The sequence below is a fragment of the Limulus polyphemus genome, unplaced genomic scaffold (genome assembly GCF_000517525.1).
Source record: "Limulus polyphemus unplaced genomic scaffold, Limulus_polyphemus-2.1.2 Scaffold7146, whole genome shotgun sequence".
Lineage (NCBI taxonomy): Eukaryota > Metazoa > Arthropoda > Merostomata > Xiphosura > Limulidae > Limulus > Limulus polyphemus.
Genome location: NW_013672756.1, coordinates 8,254 through 10,091, shown reverse-complemented (window position 1 = coordinate 10,091; position 1,838 = coordinate 8,254). Strand labels below are relative to the sequence as shown.

General features: G+C 31.3%; 1 protein-coding gene across 1 annotated transcript in view; it reads right to left on the bottom strand.

The window, feature by feature from the left end:
- LOC106474384 (dynamin-1-like) overlaps window positions 1-1,838 on the bottom strand; it is a 35,482-nt gene that overhangs the window by 30,939 nt on the left and 2,705 nt on the right. Inside the window, exons 2-4 of the mRNA XM_022402690.1 lie at window positions 1,768-1,777; window positions 1,370-1,405; window positions 499-526 (exon numbers count right to left, since the gene is read on the bottom strand). Coding sequence (XP_022258398.1) covers window positions 499-526; window positions 1,370-1,405; window positions 1,768-1,777 — 74 coding nt within the window. The remainder of the gene's footprint in view (window positions 1-498; window positions 527-1,369; window positions 1,406-1,767; window positions 1,778-1,838) is intronic.

Here is a 1,838-nt window from a genome sequence, read left to right as displayed (position 1 = left end):
TAAGTATTCTCCATATTCTATAAAAATAAAGACATTCGTGTATCTACGTTCATCACTAAGTATTCTCCATATTCTACAAAAATAAAGACATTCGTGTATCTACGTTCATCACTAAGTATTCTCCATATTCTATAAAAATAAAGACATTTGTGTATCTACGTTCATCACCAAGTATTCTCCATATTCTATAAAAATAAAGACATTCGTGTATCTACGTTCATCACTAAGTATTCTCCATATTCTATAAAAATAAAGACAGTCGTGTATCTATTCAATTATTTCTTCTAGTTATGACCTTTATACTTAGTTGCTGCTTGACATAGTTTGCTAAGCCTTTAAAAAATTTTGCATGTGGAGGATATGAAACAAAATATTTTTTTAGGTTTATATACATTTGAATAACTAAAAAAAATTATACATTACTACATTAATACCATAGAATTCCACTATAATTTATCAAGCTTAGTTACTAAGATGCATTTTACCCTTAAAAAAAACGAAATTTTGAGCAGATTAAAAATCCAACCTACCTCATTGAAATCTTGGTTCAAAAGAAAGAAATGGTGCTAGCCACATTAGAAAGGCTGAAAAAACTACTAGGGGACATTCTGAGCTTCAGACTGGTTATTCATGTCATATAGAGAAGCAAATGTATATAAAAGAGTATTTCCAAAAATGAAAAGAGGTGGGCAGGGTGCCACTGTGTTTGGTTTATTACATGAGCAATGTCTTAGCAAATAGAAAAAACAAACCTTCTTATTTTTTATTCTAGCTTGTCAATATTGGTAATTTGAGTTTTTAATTTGTACGAAACTAAAGACTTAGTATTCTGACTTCACAAACATCTAATTTGAACCAGTGCTGTATTCAACATTCCTTGTGACACAAAAATCAATGTTTATCTGTGTTTTTAATATTTACTTTTAAATTAACAAATTGAGTAATGTATAGTTCTAAAATTCGAATTATAATCTACAGTTTGATACCAAACTTACTGACATAAATTCATGAAATAGTAGTTCAATAAAATTTTGAATGGGAGTCAACAAACGAGAGATGACATGGCCTTTCACCCATGACCCGTCTCGAAAGGGTTAACCCATCCAAGCAATGTGTTGTTGCTAGTGGTGGGACTAATAGGGTTTTTAGTTGTATCCAGAAAAAGGCAAAAAATCCTGCATGATTTTATTTTTTTTTATAGAATCTTAGAAACACAGATGTATACAAGATTAGGTAGTATAATAACTTCAATGATGTTTTAACATCTTTAAAGCAAGCACTATGAACACCATAAATGTATACTAATAAAGTGGTATAGCACATTACATAATAACCCATTCTGAATACTCCCATTTCCTAGAAGCTCAACGTTTGGCAGCTGTGTAGCTATACCACTACCGTTAATGACATGGGGAGGACACAGATACATGTACCGTTAATGACATGGGGAGGACACAGATACATGTACCGTTAATGACATGGGGAGGACACAGATACATGTACCGTTAATGACATGGGGAGGACACAGATACATGTACCGTTAATGACATGGGGAGGACACAGATACATGTATCTGTGTTGCTAACAAGTTTAATCATCTAAAAATGCTTAATGAATAATAATAATAATGGCTACACATTTTTTTTTACTCAAGCCTAGTGATAACACTAGCTACATACTCTTTTTTTGTGAGTGATCACATTTCTGATTTATTTAAAGAGATTTTTGTGTCCTGACAGAAAACTGATTATACTTGAGAAAAACAAGTAAAAAATCTCTCAGAAAACATTCAGTTTAAACATAACAGTTGTTATTTATGTAACTGATATATGACCATA